The sequence below is a fragment of the Macaca nemestrina genome, chromosome 1, assembly GCF_043159975.1.
Source record: "Macaca nemestrina isolate mMacNem1 chromosome 1, mMacNem.hap1, whole genome shotgun sequence".
NCBI classification, from domain to species: Eukaryota; Metazoa; Chordata; class Mammalia; order Primates; family Cercopithecidae; genus Macaca; species Macaca nemestrina.
In genome coordinates, this window is record NC_092125.1 from 22,603,316 (window position 1) to 22,627,619 (window position 24,304).

General features: G+C 43.7%; 1 protein-coding gene across 10 annotated transcripts in view; it reads left to right on the forward strand.

Moving 5' to 3' along the window:
* LOC105492953 (PBX homeobox 1) overlaps window positions 1–24,304 on the forward strand; it is a 330,443-nt gene that overhangs the window by 40,756 nt on the left and 265,383 nt on the right. The window contains exon 1 of one of the 10 annotated variants that reach the window (XM_071074782.1): window positions 8,156–8,417. The exons of the other annotated variants lie outside the window; for them this stretch is intronic. Within the exon in view, the coding sequence (XP_070930883.1) occupies window positions 8,363–8,417 (55 nt within the window). The 5' untranslated portion in view covers window positions 8,156–8,362. Of the gene's footprint in view, window positions 1–8,155; window positions 8,418–24,304 lie in introns of those variants that run through there. 10 annotated transcript variants of the gene reach the window in all.

Consider the following 24,304-nt stretch of genomic DNA (forward strand, 5'->3'; position numbering starts at 1 on the left):
AGTAGCTGGGACTACAGGCGTCCGCCACCACGCCTGGCTAATTTTTTTTAAATATATATTTTTAGTAGAGACTGGGTTTCACCATGTTAGCCAGGATGGTCTTGATCTCCTGACCTTGTGATCTGCCCACCTTGGCCTCCCAAAGCGCTGGGATTGCAGGTGTGAGCCACCACGCCTGGCCTATGTAATTCTTTTTTTTTTAAATTAATTATTTAATTTTTAATTTTACTTTAAGTTCTGGGATACATGATGTGCAGGTATAATTCTTTTAATAGATCCTGAGCTTGACCTTACAGTCATCTTCTACTGCTCAGCCACACCCCGCTCCGTTTTTGTTTCTTTTCTCTTTCTTCAGGCAAATCTGCAATTGTGGGAGCATATTTTAGCTTGTTATTTTTTACAGTATTCTCATGTGAATATTTTGCCGGTGGCCTCTTAATTTTAGTCCTTTCTGGGGAAGGGTTAATAGTTCAAACCCATCGTTTTTCTTTTGAGGGTTGAGACTTACTATAAAAGCTGCCTGGAGTGGGACTGTCCCTCGGGAGGGGAGGGACACAGGCCTGGCATGGGGATAACTGGGAATGGGGTTTGGACCCTGGATGCCTGGCGATTGTGGGGACACTTGTCTCATTTCTTGCTCTGTTATATATTGTAAATGCTTAGGGGAGCTTAGATTCAATGGGTTGTGCCCTTCTAAAAGCCTACTGCTGTAGTGAAAACGAGAAATACATTTTTGTGTGTGTGTTCTTTCATTTTATTTTTCCTACCGGTTTGCTAAGCAAAGAGCTGGCTTTGTACAACCCCTCTCCTCCCGCTTTTTTTTTCTTTTCTTAAAGAGCCTCTGTGCTCTTTTGAAACAAGCCAACAAAAGTTGAAGCCAGTGTGTGTGCAACTCAGACCTCATGAGAAATTCTTTTCCAAACCAAATTTTAATTCACAACTGCCAGTTTAGGGGCAATGCTAAGACCCAAATCATCCTGGCATCTGATGCACCTCTCCTAATGTTGAATACTTTAAACATGGTGTTCCCATTTCCTAAATCTCAATTTAGACTGTTTGGTCTTATAATTGTGAGTATAATTATGGGAAAATTTAAATGGGATACTTGAGTTAGGACTGTGTTAGAAAATCCAAGATGTATTGCTTTTGTAAGGCTAGACTAAAATAATGAAAATAGTGAGGGCCTAAAGTATGCTGCTGCTTTTTTTTTTTTTTTTTTTTTTTTGATACAGAGTCTTGCTCTGTTGCCCAGGCTGGAGCACAGTGGTGTGATCTTGGCTCACAGCAACCTCCACCTCCTGGGTACAAGCGATTTTCCTGCCTCAGCCTCCCGAGTAGCTGGGATTACAGGCGCCTGCCACCATGCCTGGCTGATTTTTGTATTTTTAGTAGATACGGGGTTTCACCATGTTGGTCAGGCTGGTCTCGAACTCCTGACCTCAGGTGATCTGCCCGCCTCAGCCTCCCAAAGTGTTGGGATTACAGGCGTGAGGCACTGCGCTTGGCCTGCTACTGCTTTTTAACTAAAGTCTGCCTGCATTCCCTCTCTTGCCACAAAACGCAAACAGAACTTTTGTCACATTTCATTCCTGAGGCAGCCCCATGCCTGTTTAACACAGTGTAGCTTAACTGGTGAAAGCACTGGGCTAGTAAACACATGACTAGGGGCTGAATCCCTTGTGGGCCTGTTAGTTTATTTACTGCATTCATTGGCTGCAGACTTCATCCCTAAAGTGGTCAAGCCATCTCAGACACGTTTGCTTCTGGTCACATAGATCAAGATTGATCCAGCCACTGAAGTAATTCAAATAGCTCACTTCTAATGGGGAAGTTACCATTTTCATACCTGAGGAATGGCTTGCATTTTATAAAAATTGGAGATTCTTCTGCCCTCAGAATAGCAGGCACAGAGCCGGGCGCTGTGGCTCATGCCTGTAATCCCAGCACGTTGGGAGGCCGAGGCGGGGGGGATCACCTGAGGTCAGGAGTTCGAGACCAGCCTGATCCAGTATGGCGAAACCCCATCTCTACTAAAAATATAAAAATTAGCTGGGCGTGGTAGTGGGCACCTGCAGTCCCAGCTACTCAGGAGGCTGAGAAAGGAGAATTGCTTGAACCTGGGAGGTGGAGGTTGCAGTGAGCCGAGATTGGGCCACTGCACTCCAGCCTGGGTGACAGAGCAAGATTTCGTCTCAAAAACAAACAAACAAACAAACAAACAAAAAATAGCAGACACAGAGGTGAACTTAACCTGAGATTAGCCAGATTCACAGTTCAATAAGCAACCACTTTTAGAGTCCCTAAGCTGAGAAACTTCCATGGTTGCGACGAAACAGAAAGGAGGAAGGTAAATCTATAGTTCTTTCTGAGGCATCCGACACTCCTTGAGAAGGGTCTTCCCAGGAAGCCTCATTCACTTTCAGGTAAGCCCATTATGAAGGTGATAAGGATTTTACCACATTCCACTGGAATGGGGAAAAAGAACCATCTCACTTTAGCAGAAAGCATGCAAGTGCCCTTTTCTGGAGGAGGTGGGAATAAGGGAGTACACAGACTTCTGCTTAAATTGTGGCAGGAGGGTCCTAATTTTGGCAGAACAGGGCATGGCGTTGCATCTCACCTGTTCCATGCTGAGTACAAGCCCTTCTTCCCACTCCCTGTCCCCTGCCTCATTGTGAGCTTTCACTGTGTTTTCCTGTTGTTCCAGGGAAGATTAAGTGCGTTTCAATGCTGCAGTTGAATACTTTGAAGATGAGACCCCTTAGCCTGTGGAATTAACTTTCCATGGAACCCATTCTGGACAGCAGTTGAATACTCTGAAGATGAGACCCCTTAGCCTGTGGAATTAACTTTCCATGGAACCCATTCTGGACAGACTTGAGACAGCGCCTTTCAAAGGAAGTTAGTTAAGACACTGCCCTCCTTTTCAGACCGAGGGTGGAACCAGATCCTGGCTGAGAGCAGAGACCAGCTTCCAGTCAGCCATGCACCCTAGGAGTGGGGATTCAGCTCTGTGGCTCCAGGAAGGTTAATCTTCAATGTTAATCCGTTTAGGTAAAGTTGTTAGTTAAAACGTAATCTGTTTAGCCTCCCTTTCCCCATTCTCCTGCCAGAAAAGAGGCAGTTCAAGTCTTCTTTCCAGGACTCCTGTGTTTTGGCTGAGACTGATTCTTCACTGTGGCCTTGGGAGAAAAGCTGCCTAACCAGTTCTGGGCCCTGGCTAGTTACAACCATGTGTAAGCTGTTTACAGTAGACACAGGTATGAGCTGAAGGGAAAGCTTAGGGGATGACTAGAAAGGCTTGCTGAAATTGCTATGGGAGGGCCCCACCCTCCAAGCCATCTCCCCTCACACCCCGCTCGGTTTCAGTTTCTGCAGCTGGGTGATGCGACATCCTCTTAATCCTTTTTTGAATCTAGTCTCTACATAAGCACTCAAGAAAACTGCTCAACAAGGATTGCTTTAGTGGGTTTTAAATTTTTAAAATGTTCTTGTTTATTTAAATTGTTTGAACAAGGGTTTAGTTGTATGGGAAGAGTTCCTGCCTTTAGCTATACATGTTTCCACCCACTTAGACATGCTTCTCACCCACAGACACACACAGCCTCCAGAGACACAAAGCTTCTGTGTATCCTACATGTACCTGCACCCCAATTCTGTCAACCTCCCCACAGCTCTTGACTGGCTGTTTATTCCATTCCACTACCTTCCCACCCCAGCCCTCAAAGTCCCAAACAGATTGGAAAAAAAAAAAAAAAAAAAGGAGGTGGTGAAATTGCTTGCTTGCACGAAAGGGCTCTTGCCTTTGAGGGGAGCTCTCTAGGCACCTAATTTCTCTTAGATTTCTTTCTGTCCTCAAAGGTACTTGTAGCATGTTTGCCGTTAAACGGTTGTAAATGAGGGGCTGAGTGTATGAAGCGTTAATGAAGGCTGCCATTGGAACCATTCCATGTCCCGTCCCGGCTGGCAGGTTTGCTGTCCAAGAAGCCTCTTGCTGGAGGCCTGAGTTCCTGAGTGTCGGGTTTCAGCTCTCCTTTCTTCTTTTTTCATCTTTTCTTTTTTTTTTTTTTTTTTTTTTTTTGAGACGGAGTCTCACTCTGTAGCCCAGGCTGGAGTGCAGTGGCCGGATCTCAGCTCACTGCAAGCTCCGCCTCCCGGGTTCACGCCATTCTCCGGCCTCAGCCTCCCAAGTAGCTGGGACTACAGGCGCCCGCCACCTCGCCCGGCTAGTTTTTTGTATTTCTTAGTAGAGACGGGGTTTCACCGTGTTAGCCAGGATGGTCTCGATCTCCTGACCTCGTGATCCACCCGTCTCGGCCTCCCAAAGTGCTGGGATTACAGGCTTGAGCCACCGTGCCCGGCCCTTTTTTCATCTTTTCTTCTGTAGCTATTTTTTTCCCCCTACCTTGTCATCCTTCGCTTCCCTTCCTTCTTCCCTACCCGCTCCACCCTTATTACCCCTCTGGCTTTTTCTGAAAGTAACCACGAGGAACAGAGTCGGAATGAGGCTAGGGAAACAGCATTTTTTTTTTTTTTTTTCTCTATTCCTGTAGAAAGCAGGGCCAAAATAGTGCATTTTATTTTTTTCTGCTTTTCCTTTTATCTCTTTGGGTTTGCTTCATTTCTTTCTCTTTAAGTCAAGGTTGAAATTGATGTTTGCAAAAGACAGGAATTTTGAATAACTGCCTGAGTTAAACAGAATATGGAGAAACTTTGACTCTGTCCCATGTATTAAAAATTAAAATTAGGGCAGAATAATGCGGATTTGTCCTGGAGGACCTGGCCAGAGGTAGCTAGAGGACCTTCACAGTGCTGGTATAATTATACCTGGATATGGAATAGTCTTCACTTTAAGCAGCTCCATTATGTGAAAATACAGATCCACAGATACATATACAAATAAACACTTCCAAAAGTAATCCTTGTATAATTCAATGGAATATGTGTTTTTAAGCTACAATAAGTAAGCCATGGAAAGTACTGCATTATTTTTTGATAACAGACTTTTCAGTTTGTGTAAGATGTGATTACCTTTACCAAACATCATTTCTACTCAAATAGAATACTTACAATAAACTGTATGGAGGATACCTATATAAGTCATGTCCTGAGTTTATACTGTTTCCTAGAGACATCTATTTTATACATTTCAAGTTTTGAGTTTAGTCTGATGTTTTATACTTTTCAGTTTAGTACCTGAATTGTGTCTATGAAATAATAACATAATAATTTTAAGCACATACTGTTTGCTAGACATAATGCAAGATACTTCGTACGTTATGTCATTTCAATTTTTTTTTTTTGGAGATGAGCCTCTGTCACCCAGGCTGGAGTGCAGTGGCACGATTTCAGCTCACTGCAACCTCCGCCTCCCAGGTTCAAGCAATTCTCCTGCCTCAGCCTCCCAAGTAGCTGGGACTACAGGTGTGTGCCACCACACCCGGCTAATTTTTTGTGTTTTAGTAGAGATGAGGTCTCACTGTGTTGCCCAGGCTGGTCTCGAACTCCTGAGCTCAGACAATCTGCTTGCCTCGGCTTCCCAAAGTGCTATGATTACAGGCGTGAGCCACTGCTCCCGGCCTATCTCATTTAATTCTATTGCCATTTTAGAAGTGAAGTGACAAAGGCTCATGGAGGATATGTAAACTGTTCTTGAACACACTATGTTTGGTTGCTCGCCTTTGTATCCACCTGTGTTTCATCATTATTGCACAGTGTTCCCATTACTCTAAGGGTTACGATCTGAGGTCCCTTCCACCCTGATACTCATTTATTTGTGCATTCAGCAGTTGCATGTATTGAGTGTGTGGCAGGATGCCCTGCCAGTCAGGCCAGCACTCAGTGATAACTGCTGGTCACAGGATCTAGTGATTTGGCGTTAACAAATGAGGTTGGACGTGACCCTTTTTTATTCTGTCCTGAGAGCCGTTGCCTATGCTATCCACTTATTATAGTGGCATGCATATGTAATAAATAACTTATCAAAATAGTCATAAAGGACTTGGTAGACAAAATGAACTGCTAGAGAAGACTGCATTAAATTTTAATGGGAAGAATTCTTAGTAATAAGTAGGAAATGCATCTTGATATAAAACCGAGTCATTCTTTTGTGGCTTTCCCTAAGACATCTTCATATCGGTGACTATTTTTTTTTCATTTATGAAATACTGTGTTTTTAGACAAAGTGTATTTGAAATTTCTCACTCTGTTTCCCAAGTAAATAAACAAATAAAAGTAAAGAATGGAAAAAGACAAGGCAAACCATCTTCCTTTATTTCATAGAGGTGGAGTGCCTTCTAGGAATAAGCTGTGTGTGCCGTGTGTGGAAGACACCGGTAATCATATCATAGACCCTGAGCTCAAGGAACCTGTGTTCTTGTGGGGCAGTCAAAGAAATAGCCCTCGTCCAGGGTATTAAATGCTGTGATGGGGATACCGAGAGAGTATCCTGGGAATGTTTAGGAAGGCACCTCATCGTCTTGGTGATGATGACGTAGTCACAGTAGTTTCTTCTAAAGAGAAGACACATAGGTAGAGATCTAAGAATGAATTGGAGTTCTCTAGATAAAGGGGATGTAAGGGGCAAAGGGGAGCAGACTGGCTGAAGAACATTTTTGTTAAAATCCTTTTTTTTGTTTTGAAGAAATAAGACTTTTGTCCTAAAATTCCACGGCAGAGCTTCCAGGGCTATAATAGGGATTAAGGTATTCTACAACAGATGAACAAATCTTTTAGGGACAGACTGGTGAGTTTAACCTCTGTAGGGCTTCTGTAGAGGAGGTACTCTTTGTTGTGGGAAAAACAGGGGCCTTTTTAGTGAGAAGAGGGGCCTTGGGTCTCTCTAATTTTCCTGATTGGCTGTGCTGATGGCTTTTACTCTTCTTCAAAGGAGGCATAATACAGCCCCATTAATTGAAACTCCAGTGTTTAGAATGTTTGGTGGTTTGTGAAGCCCTCCTGTAAAAGGCAACTGACCAAGCATATAAATAAAACTATGAAATCAATACATATATGTTGAGCATTTAAATGTGTAGGGTGCTGGGTTTATGTACTCAAGGTTGCTTGCGGGGATTATTTAGCTGGTTTAAATAAACAAACTTTTAAAAGGCTTTCTAAAGTAAAAACATCTATTTGCATACCAATTCCAATTTATGCTCTGCTCAAAAGTAGGTCTGATGATGCCTCTTTGTGGAAACAGTTTATCAGTAGTTAGAGTTTATGTCTCATAAAGTTTTAAGATTTTATTTTTCATTAAAATTCTTTGAATTCAGACACTTTTGGTAATTCATACCTTCCCTCTGATTTCCCTAGATTGGGTAGATTTTCCTGGCGTTGCACTCTCTATTTTTATAATAACATAAGCATATTGATGATAGTGAATAGGAAAAAGGCTGTGGGTAGGGTAAGAGCAATTCTTTTCAGCTTCAAGGGATTTAAAAAAATTCTTTCACTATTCAAGAGTTGTAATTTGTGGTGTGCATTTAAAATAACTCTCATCTTTCAGTCTCTCTAATAAATGCATTCTGCTCTATGGCCAGGCGTGGTGGCTCACTCCTGTCATCCCAGTGCTTTGGGAGGCCGAGGCGGGTGGATTGTTTGAGGCCAAGAGTTTGAGACCAGCCTGGCCAACATGGTAAAACCCCATCCGTATTAAAAATAAAAAAATTAGCTGGGGGTGGTGGTGGATGCCTGTATTCCCAGCTACTCAGGAGGCTGAGGCACGAGAATTGTTTGAACCTGGAGGCAGAGGTTGCAGTGAACTGAGACAGCGCCACTGCACTCCAGCCTGGGCAACAGAGTGAGACTCTATCTCAAAAAAAAAAAAAAAAAAGCGTCTTGTATAAATCTATGATATCTGAGAATCCGATGTCATATTTGCTTATTGTCTGTCTTTCCTGCTGGAACATAAGCTCCATGATGGCAGGGACTTTGTCTTGTTGCTGTATCCTTAGCAACTAGAACAGTCCCTGCTGCATGGGAAAGTCTTCATATTTATTTAATGAGTGTATGAAACAGTTCATTCTTTATTTGTGCATGGAAACATGATATTTGCAAATTTTATAATTTACATATTTTTATATATGTAATTACATATATAATTTATATATGTAAAATTTAAATATATAAAATTACATAATTTATATATTACATTAATATTAATACTGCCTTATATGTAACAAGTTTTTTTTGATGAGAGGAATTTCAGACTCTTATAAAATCATTTATTTACAGAGGATGGTATAACTATCTCTGACGTGAGGTACTGGGGAAGTATTTCAAAGTGACGTTGGAATGGGATTTCTGGATATTGCAGATGCAAGAGTGTTGCTGAAGAGCGAGTTTGTGGCATACCAGGCTGTGAATGCACCGCATGGGCAAAGGCCCAGGGTCATATGATCTGCAGGGCCATAACAGGAGTAAGTACATTGTGGTCAGATTATGCCAAGCAAGGAATTTTATCTTGAAGGCAGTGGGGGACTATTGAAAAATCAGAGGACAGCGCAAGGGAAGGGGATGACAGGTAACGAGATCAGATTTGTGCTTTAAGGTGATTTTGGTGTCTCTGTTGAGGATGGATTAAAGTGGGGTGAGATTAGAAAAAAATGAGCTAGAAGGTGAGAGATGGTGTAGTAAGTGGGATGAATGAGTTTAAAAAGCTATTTTTGAGATTAAATTTAAGCAATTTGCTAATGGGAAGGTGGTTTGAGGGAGAAGGAAGGGTTGAAGTTAATACTGAGGTTTCTAGTTTGTAAGTGAAGAATAGCAATGTCTTAAAGGATATCAAGATTACCAGAGGCTGAAGAAAGCTGCTGAGGAAGGTTAGAAGGAGAGAGTTGATGAGTTAGATTTTGAGTAGCCTGTAGGATATTCAAGTGGAGCTGTCCAGGAGGCAATTGGAAATATATGACTGAGGCTTCAGAGAGAGGTCAGGGCTAGAGACATAAATTTGGATATAATCAGCGTGTAAATAGCAATTGATATCATGAGAGGGAATGCAGTGATCCAAGAGAGCATACACAGTATAGAAGCAGACCAGGGCCAAACCCTGAGAAGACCAAATATTTGGCAAGGTGGTTAGCGGAGAGGTTAAGAACAAGATTATCAGAGAGGCAAGAGAAAAATCTGGAGGGAGTAGTATCTTAAAAGCCAAGGGGAGTTTGAGAACTATAGGTTCATCCACATCATTCCTCTGGTCTCCTTTACTTCTATCTTAACATATATTATGTTAACTTCATCTATTTTCTGTCAGTTTTTCCGATGTCTGTGAGCTCTGTGAAGGCAGGGATAAAATGTGTTTCATCTTTGTGCATAGCCCAGAAATGGCAAATAGGTTTCATTTCGTGTTCCAAGTCTGAGTATTCTCAGCTGAGTCCAGAGTCTGCAGAGAAGAGTGCCTTCATCCATTAGTGATTTCTGATTAGTGATTTCAGGATCAGGGACTGGTGGCAACTTGCCCTGTATTTCTCATGTCTGCATTAGGCACTTATTCATTCATTATTCAACAGATATTTACTGAGTGCCCAGCATGTGCCAAGTAATGTGCCAGGTGCTCAATAAACGTTTATTGAATAAATGTTGAATGGTTAAAGGAAGGCTCACAACATCCTTTAGAAGGAATGGGAAAGGACTTGAGTGAGGTGAGCCTCCTCTGAGAGCCCAGCTGAGGCCATTCACAGTGTTGTGTGCCTCAGGTCATCCCATCCTCCACCTATGCAGAGTGTACTGGTTAACACGAAGTCTCTGGTAGAAGTATGCCAGATTTTAATGATTTTAACAAAAATACTTTTCACTTTTATAAGTATCTAACTTACTAGTGTGCACTTGCATCTCACTTGATCTTTGCATTAATCTAGCAAGAGAGAGAGGCCATTTGTTGTCATCTCTATTAGACAGATGAGGAAACAGAGATATTTATTCCTAAAAATTTGAGTAAGAAAGCGAACACTGAACCAGAATTGGAACTGAGGACTGACTCCCACTTCTAGTTCTTGAGAGTATGGCTCGGAAATGGGCATCTCCAATCACAAAATGTGGCTGAGCCATTTGGGCAGCGAGCAGAGCTGGACACTTTGTGATTCAGAGGGGCTTTCCCATGGAATGCAGTGGGCCACGGGCAGCATTTTGGGTGGTACAAGGTTGGTAGGAGGAAGAGAAATGATTGGCTCCCAGAGGCTTCATGGGCTCCCAATTTATGATTCTTTCTCTGTGGCTAATTTTTGTTAAGTATAAGAATTCCAGGAATCTCTTAGGAATTGTGGAGACTGCTGTCTCCCGAAATATAAAACATCTGCTCTTGGTCTCTTTGGAGCTCCACTGTCTGAGGGGAAAACAGGGAAAAAGAGTTGCTATAAAACAGACATTATTTCAGACAATAAATCCCCCTTTACTCATTAATGAGAAAATAAATTTAGGGCCAGAGGTGTCAGACTTTTCAGGAGGCCTCTTTTTTTTTTTTTTTCTTCTTTAATAATTTAAAAAACTTCCCACACTACACTGATGTACAGGAAGCGTCTCTTAACACGGTCTTTTTTTTTTTTTTTTTCCTTTCCTGAGAGAGTGATAAGTTCAGAACAAGAGACCGTGTCTCTGGGAACACAAAACTGAGGGTGCTGGTTGGACACAGCTGCTCCCTGTACCCTACCCTGCTTCAGCATGTTAGGCACATCTTTTTCTGTACCGGTATTTTCTTCCTGAAATCCTAGGTAAGAACACCTGAGGGGATGGATAGATGGCATGGCAGGACATGTATAACAGTCTAAAAAATGTGTAGGCAAATTCCTAAAATCACCATTTTCCTGTCCCACACCATTCTTTCCCTTTTCTTTTAAATACCCTCCATCCTCTCAAATCCCACTTCCTTCCTCAGGCTCCTTGAGACTTCCCCATTCCACATTTCTCTGGATCCTCTGAGATTCTCAGCCTCTTCTAGAGTACTAGGGACCGCTTTTTGGGCAAATCTGTGTAAGCTGAATGGATTTCATGAAATCACCTAAAACTTTTCTGTTGCACTTGGTAAGAGCCTTGGACAGGGAAAAGAAGGCAGACAGGCTTAGAGGCAGAGACTATACCTGGCTTACACTTGCATTCCCAGCACCTAAGCCAGTGACTGGCTTGTAGTAGGCACTCAGTCTTTCTTGAGTTAGATACAGTGAATAATTTAATGGGGGGATATGGTAAAAGAAGAAGAGGAGAGTTAGGCAACTCACGGGCATCTTCAACAGACAGGAGCCCCATGACTGGGGGGTGTCTGAGCACAAGGCTTCCTGGCGTCATAACAGAAGTAGTCACAGAACCCCCAAGACCGGAACCTGTTACACCAAAGGGTTGGTGCACATTCACAACGCCCTCTGTCGAAGGGCCCCACCTTCCATGCCTGCGCGTCTCTTTTTGTTCTATCAGGTTTAGCACTGAGGCAATTGGTGGCCGCCGCCTCCTTTGCCTCATCTACCCCAAGTCCCTGCTTGCCGTCAGGGTGCAGCAGGTTCTGGTGCCAACAACAATCTCCCCGGGAAAGAGATTTGAGGGACTGGAATTGTGAAAGAAATGTAAGCTCTGAGCTTGAGGGTGGTCCATGGGCCCCTCCCCTTCTCACCTTTGAAGCAGAGAAGGGGCTGGTTCCAGGGCTCTGTGGGAAAGCTGCTTTGAAGAATGGTGTACTTGGGCCACGGGGCATCATTCTGCTTTAGTTGAGGGGGGTCCCTGTTGTGTTCCAAAGAGAATGTGGTGGGGTTAACATAAAAGCAGAGTTCAGCAATGAGAAACCCAATGGTCTATGGCCTGCTTTCTTAATTGTTAGTGAATTAAGCCAGGAAGGCATTTGGGGTGGCTGGGGAGATCCTTTGTAAGAGGTTAAGGTCCTCATAGAGTGATGATAGGATTAGCAATAATTTGGTGGAAACAAACAAGCAGAATACCAGGAGAGCTACAAGCGATCAGTTCTGCACTGTGTCCCTGTGTTCTCTGGTTCACCAGGGACCTTAGGCCTGTTGTTCTAAATGATCACAGGGCTGGCATCACCCTTGCTGTGATGGGCTGGCAGGCCAATGTGCTTGGCCCTCCTGCCAAAAGTATCTACGCATGTTCTGCCATGGATGGTTGGTACATTTGCATGCTCCCCTCTCCCTAAAATCTGAGCTGGGAGATGGGGAAGAATGAAGGGAGAAAATCAAATTAAATGTTTGACCAGCAGAATGAATTCTGTCTCCAGTCAGGCTGGCTTGCATTTGTCTTGCTTTTTATTTTCTGAACTTTCTCTCACCATAAATCCTTTTCCTTTCCTTTTATCCATTAAAATGTTTTTACTTTTTGTGCCAGCACTTTGTCCTTTGGCTCTTTCTGTGTCTGTCCCAGCTCCATAATCTTCCCCATGTTCTTTTGGTCACTTTCTTGTCTCCTGATCTGAACCCCAGCCTTTCACTTTGAAATGCTTTTTTCTTTCTCAGATTTCAGGATTTCTTTCTTGCTTTAGAGTGGGATGTTCACTTAACCCTTTTTGGGGTCTGTTTTTCTCTCTAGTTTTGGGCCATGTTCACATTTCTGTGTTTCAAATAATGACGCTTGTGTATACATAATCATTGGGGCTCAGTTCTCTTTTTGGTTGTCTGTTTAGAGAAAAGGCTTGGTTAGGAAAAAAAAAAAATTGGCTCCTGGACTTTGCCATCCTATGCCTGTTTCTTTGCTTTGAGGCTTGGGAATAAAAATTACTTAGCTCATCCACTCTGCTGGGAGAGTAGAGAAGAGGGTGACATGCTCCACAAGAAATGGGGACAAGCCCATTTTGGAGGGAGACTGCCTGATTTTTTAGGAGATAGGGAGTGGGGACCTGCTCTGTGCCTGGCCTCCCACTAACATTTCTCGCATCTCACTTTACCTCCAGCAAGAGGAGAGCTGACAGCCTACAACAATGGCCTCCTTTCTTCTCCCAGGGCCAGTGTTTTGATAGTGTCAGGTTACACCCCAGCCTCCCCTTGGCCCATTTATAAACCTGACACAGGCAACATGATGTAATGTTATTTTTCAGGATCTCAATGAGGAAATTTTTTGCCCCAGGTCAGAAGAATGCTAGTTGATTTTTGCTGAAATGAACCATGGCACGGTATAATATATGGGCTCCTAGTTCAAGAAGGTGGAGGCGGGGCTGGGGGGTGTATTACACTGAAGTTGGTAGGGTGTCACAAAGCTTTTTCTGCTTGGACCTTCCACCTCTGGGCACCTCAGCCAACCTATCATTGTTGAGAAAAGCACCCTTGTAGAAGGAGGCTTGGAAGCTGCCCCTTTTAATGCAATTTTGCCTGTTCGGGGGCCATAGCCTTGATTTCCAATGCGTCGCCATTGAGCAGCTGCAATGGTTGAGACTAATCTAGAAAATGACCACAGAAAGGAAAGGGGGACGGGGGGACTTCTTTTTTTTTTTTTTTTTTTTTGAGACGGGGTCTTGCTCTGTCGCCCAGGCTGGAGCGCAGTGGCCGGATCTCAGCTCACTGCAAGCTCCGCCTCCCGGGTTTACGCCATTCTCCTGCCTCAGCCTCCCGAGTAGCTGGGACTACAGGCGCACGCCACCTCGCCCGGCTAGTTTTTTGTATTTTTTAGTACAGATGGGGTTTCACCGTGTTAGCCAGGATGGTCTCGATCTCCTGACCTCGTGATCCACCCGTCTCGGCCTCCCAAAGTGCTGGGATTACAGGCTTGAGCCACCGCGCCCGGCCAGGGGGGACTTCTATGTGACCAAGTTTGTCTTCTAGGCTAGCGTTCAGCCACCTCTTGTAGCTCTGGTTTCCCCGGCTCTGCTTGAGCAGTGCTGCTGGACTTGGCGGCGGGAATAGAAAGGGAAACTGGCCATGGCTTCCTTTTACTTCCTCCGTCTTCCTCCCTCCCTCACCCCACGATATCTGTACCTAAAAAATGTCAGAAAATTCCCACTTTTGTATCTACATTTGTTTGTTTTGAATGAAAAGAGACAAAAGATTCTAGACTGGAAAGGTGCCTGGCACTCAGGTGGAGCACTCTCCTAGGCAGAGGAAGAGATGCAGAATATGATGGGGCTCCCACCTCTGTTCCCATCTTCCTGGTCCCTCTCCCCTTCTGGAGGCGACTGAGCTGCTGGTGTCTCATGAGATGTGGTAAAGCATCCTGGTTAAGAGCACTGGAGATAGTGTCCAGCTTGGCTTTCCATCCCGTTATGAATTGGCAGATTAACCTTGGACAAGTGATTTGAACTCTGCCTCAGTTCTTAGTCTGTTAAGTATGAGGAAAAATAGACCTGTGTCCCCGGGTTATTAGGCAGTTTAAATGAGTTTATTTACATCAGTGTGTGGCACCCAGGGATCACTGTATGAGAATTTTCTTTAAAAAACCCTTCTAGAAATATTTTTACAAATTATGAATATATTTTCCTAATTTTGAAAATACAACTAGTAGAATACTATGAATACTGTTCTGCACCTTGCTTTTATTGATTGATGTATTTAGCTTGTTTCTTAGCAATGTCAAGTCTTATGTTCCAATTTGTGAGCCATAGTGTTTTGTTACTATCCCTGTAAGGCAAGGCATCTGAAGTAATCACCCAGATATGCATACGGAAGACCTTTCTGGACTGTCGGGGAAAGCATTTTATCCCAGCTGCCCTGAACTTGTCACTCTTCTCTGAGCAGGTCACGCCCCTTGCTGACTCAGCCTTTGCACTGTGTCCTCTGCCTTGAATTCATTCTCTCTTCTCCACACTACCTGGCAAACTGTTTTTCTTCCTTCAGGAACCAACTCAAGTATGAGGATTGCTGTAAAGCTATTCCTAACCTTCTCCAGGCTCTCCTGTGAGCCCCCCTAGCATTGTGTGTGTGTCTGTGTGCCAGCCTTGGCACACAGTGTTACGGTTATGATCTGTGTATGTGTGTACATGGGGGCCCAGAGCTCTCCCACGCTGAACATCAGCAGTTAGTACAGTGTCTGTTACATAGTCATGCCCCATGTTTTTAACAAATAAACGATAAGTACTTTTTGGTGACAACAGCAGTTTCCTTGTTTTCCTTCTCTCTGCTGAGGGTGTCTCGAGGTAGAAACAAAGAAATCTGACTCCACCCTAGGACCTGACCAAACTCTTAGTCCCACTCCAAAGCATGCTCTAACAATGCTGGACTTTACCTGGGGGCTGCAGGTAGATTGCCCCTTCAGCTGCTCTGTCTTCTCCTGGAACCTACAGTGGAGATCCCAGTATGCACGGAGAACCTTGGAAGACTCTGTGGCATGTACTTACTGCTTTGCTAGTAAAGCAACACTTGAGCAGATCAACTCCATCAACTCCCAGGATAACCTTTCTCGGGTGTTTCTGTGGGGTGTCTGTTGTGGGGGAGGCAGAAGCACAAAGCGGAAGAAACCAAGCACAATTCCTTGCCCAGAATCACTCAGGAGGCAAAGTACAGTTCCGTTCTTCCTTGAGTTGGGACCTTTGGTGATTGGGTCCTCCTTGTGTGCGGAAGCACATGAAAGCAGGGTAGACAAAATTAGAGGGTGAGCGTGTTTTCCAGACCATTTGGCTCAGCCTCTCTGATTTTACAGACGAGGAGAGTGAGGCAAAGTGTGGTTAAGTGACTGGACCAAGGACACAGACCTACTTTAGCCTTGGGAGCCAGATTTTAGGATGCCGGTAATTCTTCCAGTATCTGGGTATGCTGGTGTCTGAATTTCTGGTTCACACCATCAGGTCAGCCTATAGACACCTCCTTTTTCTTAGGTGAGACCTATCTTACTCATTTCCTCTTTCCTTCTCTGCAGCGCCCACCGCCACTCCCACCTCCCCTGTTCTCTATGTTGACATGTGACTTGCGGCACTTGCAACATCCCTACCTAAAATTGTTGTTTGCCACCTGGCTGCTGACTTCTGTGCTATCCAACTTCACTCTGCCTGTTTCAACCCTCTGAACTATGGAAGCGGATATAAAGAAATGGACTCCCACACATTTTGCAGATCTAAATTGGGCCTTAATATAATATACATGGTTATGATAAACAGGTTTTCAAGGGCATGGCTGGCAGCTTAGGCTGGCTTCCCTGGTCATGTCAGTTGCATTCTTTTTTTCTTTTTTTGAGTTAGAGTTTCACTCTGCTGCCCAGGCTGTAGTACAGTGGCATGATCTCAGCCCACCACAACCTCCACCTCCTGGGTTCAAGCAATTCTCCTGCCTCAGCCTCCTGAGTTGCTGGGATTACAGGAGCCTGTCACCACACCTGGCTAATTTTTTGTGTTTTTAATAGAGGCAGGGGTTCACCATGTTGACCAGGCTGGTCTTGAACCCCTGACCTCAGGTGATCTGCCCACTTCGGCCTCCCATAGTGCTGGGATTACAGGTGTGATTCACTGTGCCTGGCGTCAGTTGAACTCTTTAAGTGTATTCAGCTCTTCCCTTAATTCTTGGGCAGTCAGGATTCTTCAAAACTCTATGTTTCTCTGGGAGTCAAAGGAAGTTTATGGACACAATTTCTGCATATAGTAGCTTATTTCTGAAAATAAGAAAAATGAGTAAGTTGGACCTCATTTCTTTTTCTAACAATCTGTGGGTTACCCTGGTCTTGTTCATCAGTTTATTTCCATTTCTACTTGTTGTTGAAATAACCTTTCAAATAACCACAAGGAATTTTTAAAAAACAAAGTCACTGTCTTTTTCTCTAGGTTCAATTTTTTTTTGTCACTGATAGATATAAAAGAAAGGAATAAAAACATTCTTTTTTTTTAGAATAATTTTTTTTTTTCTTTCAGGCAAGGAACTATTTGTTCAGGTGTAATATTTCTGATTTTATATTGCAGTGATTCCCTACAGATGACAAGTGCTCAAACTCGAGCCTTCTAAATGTTAGGTACCAAATTGACCTTTTTGTAATCAATTTGTTTTTATCTAGCTTTATTAACAGCCAACCGCTGCATCATTGATTGGATCGACGAGGTGGTGATGTGAAACAGTCGCTAAACGTGGCCAGAGTAACCAGACTGACTTTTGTGTGGTTTTTGTTTCTGGACAAGGACTCTGTTAGTTAGAACAGCCTTTAATTGTGCCCACCACAACTAAATAAAACCCACGAGACAGTTACAAATGACCTGTCACAAGAGGGGAGGAGTGAAGTAGAAGGAGCCAGAGGGAGAGCCTACAGGCCTTCTGTGAATGACCACAATCCCTATTGACTTTGGGATTTGGCCTCCCTGGGTTGGATATGCCTGGAAGGGTCGCAGAGGTTAAGAGCCAGGAGTCTGGGGAGGCCAGGGTATTGTGTTTGGTTACAGAGGTGCCTTCCAGGTGATCACCATGGAAATTCCTTTCACTGGGATCTCCAGAGGTGAAGAACGCAGAATGTGTCTATGTGAAATATGGTCATGTAAACCATGGGATAGGAATGGGAAAAGCTGACTTAGTCTCTCTCTCTCTCCACCTCTGGAGTGGCAGCTGCATGACTGACTCCCTGTAAACTTTCAAATGGCTGTTCTTCATGCCTGGAGCTGATTCCGTGTGTCAACAAGTCTGGGCAGTCTTTGATGTAGCCACCAGCGTCTAGGCCAGGAGGCACACTGCGGCTGCCCGGAGCCCTCATGATCATTCTCTGTGCCTTCTGCTGCCCTCTCAGCCCCTGGGTCTCCCTCCCCACGTCCTCCTTACTCCTGCTCCTGTGACAAGGGGTGGGAAGCTCTGTTTACTGATCTATATATTATTGTGTTGGTGGGAAACACTTGCTAGGCCAAATAATAATGTCTTGCAATTACTTAGCATTATCTTGGGTGTATCTCCCTTGAGAAATATATTCCTGGAAATATACCAGTAAAATGAGTTTTGGTTAGCTGAATCATATTTTATAGCCATTGAAGTTATTAATGTAGAAATTTTTCTCAAGGACAAAAATCGGACTGAGGCTACCTCAACCTCACTGAAATTTTTAGTGAAGGTTAAGAGGCATATTCTCTGATAAACTACAAGGTAAGAACACTTCGTGTAACAACAACAACAAAAAAAATCAAAAATTGCATGTTCCCAATGCTAACTTCAGAGGGAGCTGCATTTTCTGAGATTTTTCAGTCCTTTTACATGCAGTGATAATTACTAATATTTATTGATACTTATCATGTGCTAGTCATAGTGCTAAACCCATTGACATAGATCATTTCACATAATCCTCATAATAATCCTTTGAGAAATGGAATATGTTTATTCTGATTTACAGATTTTTGAGACTGAGGTTCAAATAAGTAATTTGCTCAAGGCCATACAGCTGTTAAATGGTAGAACTGGGACTTGAACCCACCTGGAGTCCAGATCCAGAGGTCATATTTTATTACCTCTTGACTATCTTTTTCCTGTTAGGATAAAATAGCATACCTTCATCTTAAGTATTATTTTAAAAACTCCTCAAATTTATAAGCTAAAGCTCATTGGCCATGTGCTGTTGCCTTTAAATTTTTATCCCTCCTAGAGATTATAACTAAGACTAATGTCTCTGGCTACCCAACCCAGTTGGTTAGAGCTAATGGGACCAAGGTGACAAGGTTCAACCCCTATTTGAGTCTGTTAGCTGGGCTGAGTTTCATGGCCACAGAATTAACCTTTCACCTTGGCCAGCTGCCTCACAAATGCATGTTGTTGATCAGAGAGAATAAGGAGGAGATTGTGGATAAAATGGCACAGACCACTAGACCAGCCACCCAAGACTATGGATGGTGGTTCAGTAGTGTTTTCTTTCCAATGTGGGATCAGACGTTATTACCATGTTTAAAACAGCATTTTTCTTAGTGTGCTCCTTGGAGCTAGTATTTGTTTTAGTGTTTATATGTGAGGAAGCATTGTATTGCCAAGTAAGCTTGGGAGTTAAAAGAGCTTTCTGAACTACAGGGCTTCCCCGAGCTTTAATATGTTAATGTGTGTTGTAAATCTCCCAGAGGGGTGTGTGTGGTGGAGTGGTTAGCATTTTCAGAATTTATTTGACCTGAAGACCTTTTTCCTGGACCAGGATTCTTAAAAACACACTTTAGAAAATTGTGTCTTAAAAATGTACTTGCTTTGTTCTATTTATTTTTGCATCCCTATAGTAGTCTTTCCACATTGGGGATCAGTTACAGTTAAAAAAGACCAGTTTCCATATTCCACAAACTTCTACATGTGTGGATCTCCTTTCAGCAGGCTCTATCTTTACCTCTAAAGTGCTTCCACATCTCTTGTCCCATTTTCTTTGTTTTGCCCTATTTTTTAAACCAGGATTCTGTTGCTGGCCATAACACATACCCCGAATCAGTAACATCTCAGGGATTAGAATCCAGATCTCTGGCCCATTTCTCTTTCCAGTGGCCTATGCTGCCTCCCAGTGGACAGAGCATTTGCGAAGAGCAGAGATCACGATGCTTAATTCTTCTCTAGAAAGCGTTTGCCTGGTGTCTGTGAGCATTAATCTGGCCTCCAATTGCTCTTGAATTACAAGGTGGCATTGTCTTAACTCTGTAAGCGAGACTGAACAACTCTCCTCCTCCTCGCCTCCCCACCCCCCAAATTAAGTGCATTATTAGCGGAGATTCTAAGTTGACTTACCCCAGGGAGAATAATCACAGGGGAGGACTCAAGATGGTCAGCACCAGCCCAGCCTTCTCCTAGGCTGGAGTAAGGGTTTCCCGGGGAGTGGTGAAGTGCACTTGAACCTTGTCAATGACTCTCTCCTACTCTGTTGCTCACTTGCTCTTTTCTCTGTTTAATTTTGTACAGCTCCAGTGGCAATTTCAGTGATCTGATAATTTGGAAAATAAATGAAAGAGTGGAAGATAAATTTTTATTTTCCTTTTCTCAAAAAATTACACCCAAGTGAATAATCTTTATGCTCTATTTATCAGTAATATTTAGATGCTACTCCTGAAGAATAGCAGAGCTGCCAAAATCAGTAGGGTTTTTTACCAAGCTCTGCTTCAGTAATCCTATCACTTGCCTGAAGAATTCATTATAACGAAATAAACACATTAGGAACTCCTTGGTCTTTTACATCTCTAATATTTATGAAGTACTGAGGCTCTGAGCCAGCCAATAAGGAAGCTGGCAATTCTCAGCAATCAGTTTAATAGGCATTGGTTGATTTGGATTGCAAAATATAGGTGCCCCGATTAGCCCTCTATATGGACTTGCGTTGTTCTTCAGCCATTCAAAAGCTACCTAATTATGAATATTGAAGTATAATGTTCTGGCTTTTAACATAAGGCACTTACCTTTTAATTGGCCATCAGCTTTGTTTTTAGCGCTTATGTACCTCCACTGGGATTCAAATGAAATGGGGAGATAATCAACCAGTAAGCAGAGAAAAGGGTAAAATGATCAGAGATAATTAAGTGGCAGCAGGGACATTTAGGGTTAGACAACAGGGACAGAAACAAAAGAAGGAAACTCACAGGAAACCAGCTCCCTTCTCTGCCACACTGCCAGGCACACCCCTTTTGAAACCACCTTTGATTCCCTCTTTAGCTTTCAGGTGGGACACATACAGACTTTGTGGCTGACATCTATCAGCTTGAGCACAAACTTGATTCCTCCCTGCGCCTAAACTCAGCGCCAAGCAGAGGGTGGGGCATTGGATCCTCACTGCACAAACTTGGCAGAGGAAAAAAGACCGTTAAGTGAAGGCTAATTGGAATCTGCCCCAAACTGCACTCTGTTGGAGCTATTTACAATATCTTTCAAGCAGCTGACTTACTGGGTTATTCAGTTAAGGGGCAGTGAGTGGGGGGATCGGTGGGGAGCGCTCAAGGAGAGGAAGATGACCTGTACAAGGCAGTGGGTGCTTTTTTACACTTTTGAAAAATTAACTCCTACGCCATCTTAGTCCTTGGTACAAAGCCTAAGTACTCCTCTTGACCACAGGGAGCAGTTCACCTCCTTTGGGTCATGTGTCCCTTTATTTTCTGATGAAATTTATGGTTTAGTTCCAGAAAATTAGCCTAGATACACACATTTCCCCCCCCCACCCATGGAATTTCAGGAAGGTAAGGAACCCCTGAAAGATCATCCATGGATCTTCTAGTTTTTTTCAAGTTAAAAAAAAATCCTGTTTTTAGATCCAGAAGTAGGGCTGGAAGCAATTTTTATAGGTAATTGTGGAGAGTGAAGTGGAGAAAGCCTACGAAAAATAATGAGTTTGCCTTTTAAATATTTCTTTGGAGGCCAGGAGGCATGGCCCATGCGTGTAATCCCAGCACTTTGGGAGGCTGAGGTGGGAGGATCACTTGAGCCTAGGAGTTTGAGACCAGCCTGAGCATTTGAGACCAGCCTGGGTAGCATAGTGAGACCCTGTCTCTACAACAAATTAAAGAATTAGCCAGGCGTGGTGGCACACATCTGTAGTCCTAGCTACTCAGGAGGCTGAGGTGGGAGGATCACTTGAGACCAGGGAGGTCAAGGCTGCAGTGAGCCATGATTGGACCTGGGCAACAGAGTAAGATCCTACCAAAAAATCAGCAAAACCAGCAAATTTTCATAGAAAAACATGAACTTCTTTAAAAAAAATTGTATTAAGGTACTTTAAAAACACCATTTGTATTTAAAGATCCAAAATAGCACATCTGTTTTACTTATTCAAGCACATTTCATAAGTCATTATTTTGAGGCTATATTTTGTTAGTGTAATTCTAGCTAATTCTAATTTTTATATGCATCGAAATGTGATAAAATTATGTATCTTTAAAAATAGCCCTTTTGCAATTTAGGCTTAAGCAAGTACATATGCGTGCACGTGCATTTGTGAGTATGTGGGTGTGCGTGTGCAATTTTTTTTTTCTTTTTTGTACCACCTCCCCACCCTCTGACATGAAATAGGGACTTGTCTATAACCATATTCTCATGGCCTAAAAGCAGGTCTGGTGCAGAGTAGGTTGTTGAATACATGATTAATTTTGTAACTGTTGACTTCAGGTTTTGAGAGGAAAGTCAAAGAAATGTTTTCCCCTTTTTTTTTTTTTTGTGATGGAGTCTCACTCTGTCGCCCAGGGTGGAGTGCAGTGGTGCGATCTCGCCTCACTGCAATCCCTGCCTCCCAGGCTGAAGCGATTTTCCTGCCTCAGCCTCAGGAGTAGCTGAGATTACAGGCACCCGCCACCACGCCCGGCTAATTTTGATTAGAGACAGGGTTTCACCACATTGGCCAGGCTGGTCTCAATTTCTCGACCTCAGGTGCTCTGCCCGCCTCAGTCTCCCAAAATCCTGAGGTTACAGGCATGAACCACTGTGCCCGGCCTTTTTTTAGAGACAGGGTCTTGCTCTGTTGCCAGACTGGAGTGCAGTGGCGCAGTCTTGGCTCACTGCAACTTCCACCTCCTGGGTTCAAGCGATTCTCCTGCCTCAGCTTCTGGAGTAGCTGGGACTACAGGTGTGTGCCAACATGTTGGCCAGGATGGTCTCGATCTCTTGACCTTGTCATCCGCCCACCTTAGCCTCCCAAACTGCTGGGATTACAGGTGTGAGCCACCGCGCCCTGCCTTCCCTATTTTCTGTCCTTTTTTTTTTTTGAGATGGAGTCTCGCTCTGTTGCCCAGGCTGGAGTGCAGTGGCCAGATCTCAGCTCACTGCAAGCTCCGCCTCCCAGGTTCACGCCATTCTCCTGCCTCAGCCTCCTGAGTAGCTGGGACTACAGGCACCTGCCACCTCGCCCAGCTATTTTTTTGTATTTTTTAATAGAGACGGGGTTTCACCATGTTAGCCAGGATGGTCTCGATCTCCTGACCTCGTGATCCGCCCATCTCGGCCTCCCAAAGTGCTGGGATTACAGGCTTGAGCCACTGCGCCCTGCCTTCCCTATTTTCTTAAACAGTCTTCCTTCTCTTTCTCTCTGTTTTTGTATTTTGCCTTCCTTTTCTTTTATCCCCAATGGGGGTGAGAATTAGGTTCCCAGAACCTGTTATGAACGTTTTCCTTGACTGATAGCACTATGAGAAAGCATTGCAAAGGACTGCCTGGGGGTGCTATTTAGTACAGGGGCATGGGATATGGACTGGTTTACCGCAGGTTCTCCTTCAGGGGCTGATTTAGGTTGGTGTTTATGCAGTCCTAGGCTGGCCTAGTTGCCCATTTCATAAGCTATACAAGGCTGCTGGACTGAAATAATTGTGAAATGTGGCCATCCCTCTTGCTGCACAGTCTGTCTTTTTGGCCATAATTAAGAATCATTCATGTCCAGGGTGCACATTTAGCCAATGGAGTTTCTTAACAACTCCTTTGAGAAAAGGATCAATGGACATACCTGGACAGAAAGGTTTCTGTGGTTCCATAATGTGAGAGTTCAGAGTGCACAGAGGATGATTCCTGAGTCTGCCCATCGAATAGGCATTTGGGTAGATTTTTTTTTTCTTCTACCATTTGACTTCCATCTTCCTAAAGAATGAGAAGTTAGGACTAGAGGAAAAGCTCCCATCTTTCACACTCAATATGTTCTCTAAAACCAAGCAACTTTGATTCTTCCTCCCTGTAAGTGAACCCTGGTTGCATAGCCTTTGACCTGTCAAGTCAGGTGTCAGATGACTTAGAGGGTATAGGAAATACTTCCATTTAGGCACCATCTAAGTTTACCCAGCCTCTCTTCCGCACCGACATTGGCTTTAATCCTCGTAAATGCTGAGTATACTCTTCTTTCCATGTGAGCCCAGGAGGCAAGGCTAGGCTGGAAGTGATCACTAGGTAGGAGAAGGCGTCTTGTTGGAAGGAGCTGGTGTAAAACAGCAGGTTGCCAGGCCTCTGTTCCCAGTGTTGTCTCGGGTGAAGCTGTTCCAAGGAAGCCACATTTCTCTCTGGGCCGCACTGTTGTGAGTGCCTAGGATGCTTCCAGTGGATCTGTGTGAAATGTCAAATCCATCGAGGTTAGCCTGGAATAAAATCTCTGTGCCGAAAGACTGGCAGGAGTTTGGGACTCCAAAGTTCTTGACTGATCTTTTTCTGTCGTAATGACTAGATGAGTGAGGTTCTCCGGATTGTTTCTGAGGCTGCTTGCTCCCTATGTCCTCAGCCTGTGACCAAGGTATAGCTCACTTGAGCTGAGTGCTTCCTTGTTCAGGATGAATTAAGCACTTGATGTGCACATGCTGTGAACTCATCTCCCCCAACTTCTTTGAATTCTCTACCCATCATATACTTGGCCACTTTCCTGAGCCAAGCGCTTTATTATCTTGTCCTGTGAGTCCTCATAGATATATTTAGAAACATTTCTATGAAATATGAAATCCCGGCTTAACTGGCTGTTTGAAATCACAACCCACAACCACTTTGCTGGTGTTTGCTCACACACATAGTGACACATGCCTGCTATACATACGCAC